The following is a 1,252-nucleotide window of genomic DNA, read 5'->3' as shown; positions in this document are numbered from 1 at the left end:
GGCGGGCGCTGTGTGCGGACGGATGAGAGCCGAGAGGCGAGAGGTGGGGGATGAACGACGATGACGATGATGGTATGAAGCGGTGGAGTGTGAGTGGCAGAAGGTGCTGGAGGTTGGTGCTGGTGAGTGAATGGTTCATTAGCGAGCATGGTGTTTGTTTGTTTTCTGGGGTGGTATATGTATATGTATGTAGGTTGTGCTGGGAGAGTTGCCCTTCATATGGCCCTTCCCAGTTTGATCTATGTAGGTATGGGTATATCTAGCCATATGGGAATCTCTATTCAGACACCATCGCCAATGCGCATGGCATTTTAAACAAAAACTCTCACCTAATATATAGCATCTGTCAACTGTGCTGCTTTTGCATCTGCTTAACCTGCTTTTCAAACCTATCAAAAACCGTCCAGCTCAACCAACACACAGTTTCAACTTTCTCACCACAGGGACCGCCCTTCCATCTCTCATCGCCGCCCTCGCGGGGGCCGAAACCGTATCAATCACAGACCACCCGTCCTCCGCCGCGCTATCCGGCGCCGTACAATCATGCATCGCCCAGAACATCGCCGACGCCGCCATCCGGGCACGCATATCCGTCCACCCGCACGAATGGGGTATCTTCTTCCAAACCTGCCGCGATCAGACCGAGGCGAAGAAACCGATTGGCTTTGCGGCGGAGCATCAAGGCACCTTCACACGCATCATCTGCGCGGACTGTCTGTGGATGAGGGATCAGCATGCGAACCTGGTGGAATCCTTACTCTGGTTTCTGAAACCGTGGGGAAATGAAGATTCCGCGGGCAGGGCGGGGGACGGTGGTTTGGCGTGGATTGTTGCTGGGTTTCATACTGGGAGGGAGATTGTGGCGTCGTTCTTTGAGACGGCGGAGTCGATGGGGATGGTGGTGGAGGATATCTATGAGCGGGATGTCAATGCGACGAGCGAGATGGGTGTGGTCACTCGGCCCTGGATGCCTGTGAGGGAGGGAGAAGGGCCGGAGAATCGAGCGAGGTGGTGTGTTGTGGCGTTGTTGAGGAAGAAGGATTGAATATGGAACGAGCTCAATCATGAGAACTTCCTCCGGGGCGTCTTGCATCTAGTCAGTGGTTAGACAAATTCACCAGTTCATCGCCAATTGCAGAACATACCTTGTATTCACTGCCCGCCCTTCCTCTTGAAGCAGACAGTACACACCCCTTGCCCTTCCATCCCGCCGAATCTGAACTTGGGATATTCAATCCTCCCCCAGACCTCC

General features: G+C 54.1%; 1 protein-coding gene across 1 annotated transcript in view; it reads left to right on the top strand.

Annotated features, from left to right (window-relative positions):
• The window catches only part of UREG_06898 (uncharacterized protein), a gene marked incomplete at both ends in the record, with an annotated part of 1,847 nt that extends 802 nt beyond the window's left edge, over positions 1-1,045 (top strand). The window contains 2 exons of the mRNA XM_002583885.1: positions 194-243; positions 444-1,045. Coding sequence (XP_002583931.1) covers positions 194-243; positions 444-1,045 — 652 coding nt within the window. The remainder of the gene's footprint in view (positions 1-193; positions 244-443) is intronic.
• Between the last annotated feature and the right edge of the window lie 207 nt (positions 1,046-1,252).

Source organism: Uncinocarpus reesii, genomic scaffold, assembly GCF_000003515.1.
Source record: "Uncinocarpus reesii 1704 scaffold_4 genomic scaffold, whole genome shotgun sequence".
NCBI classification, from domain to species: Eukaryota; Fungi; Ascomycota; class Eurotiomycetes; order Onygenales; family Onygenaceae; genus Uncinocarpus; species Uncinocarpus reesii.
The sequence above is the reverse complement of the archived record's forward strand: the minus strand, read 5'-3'. Positions and strand labels throughout refer to the sequence as shown.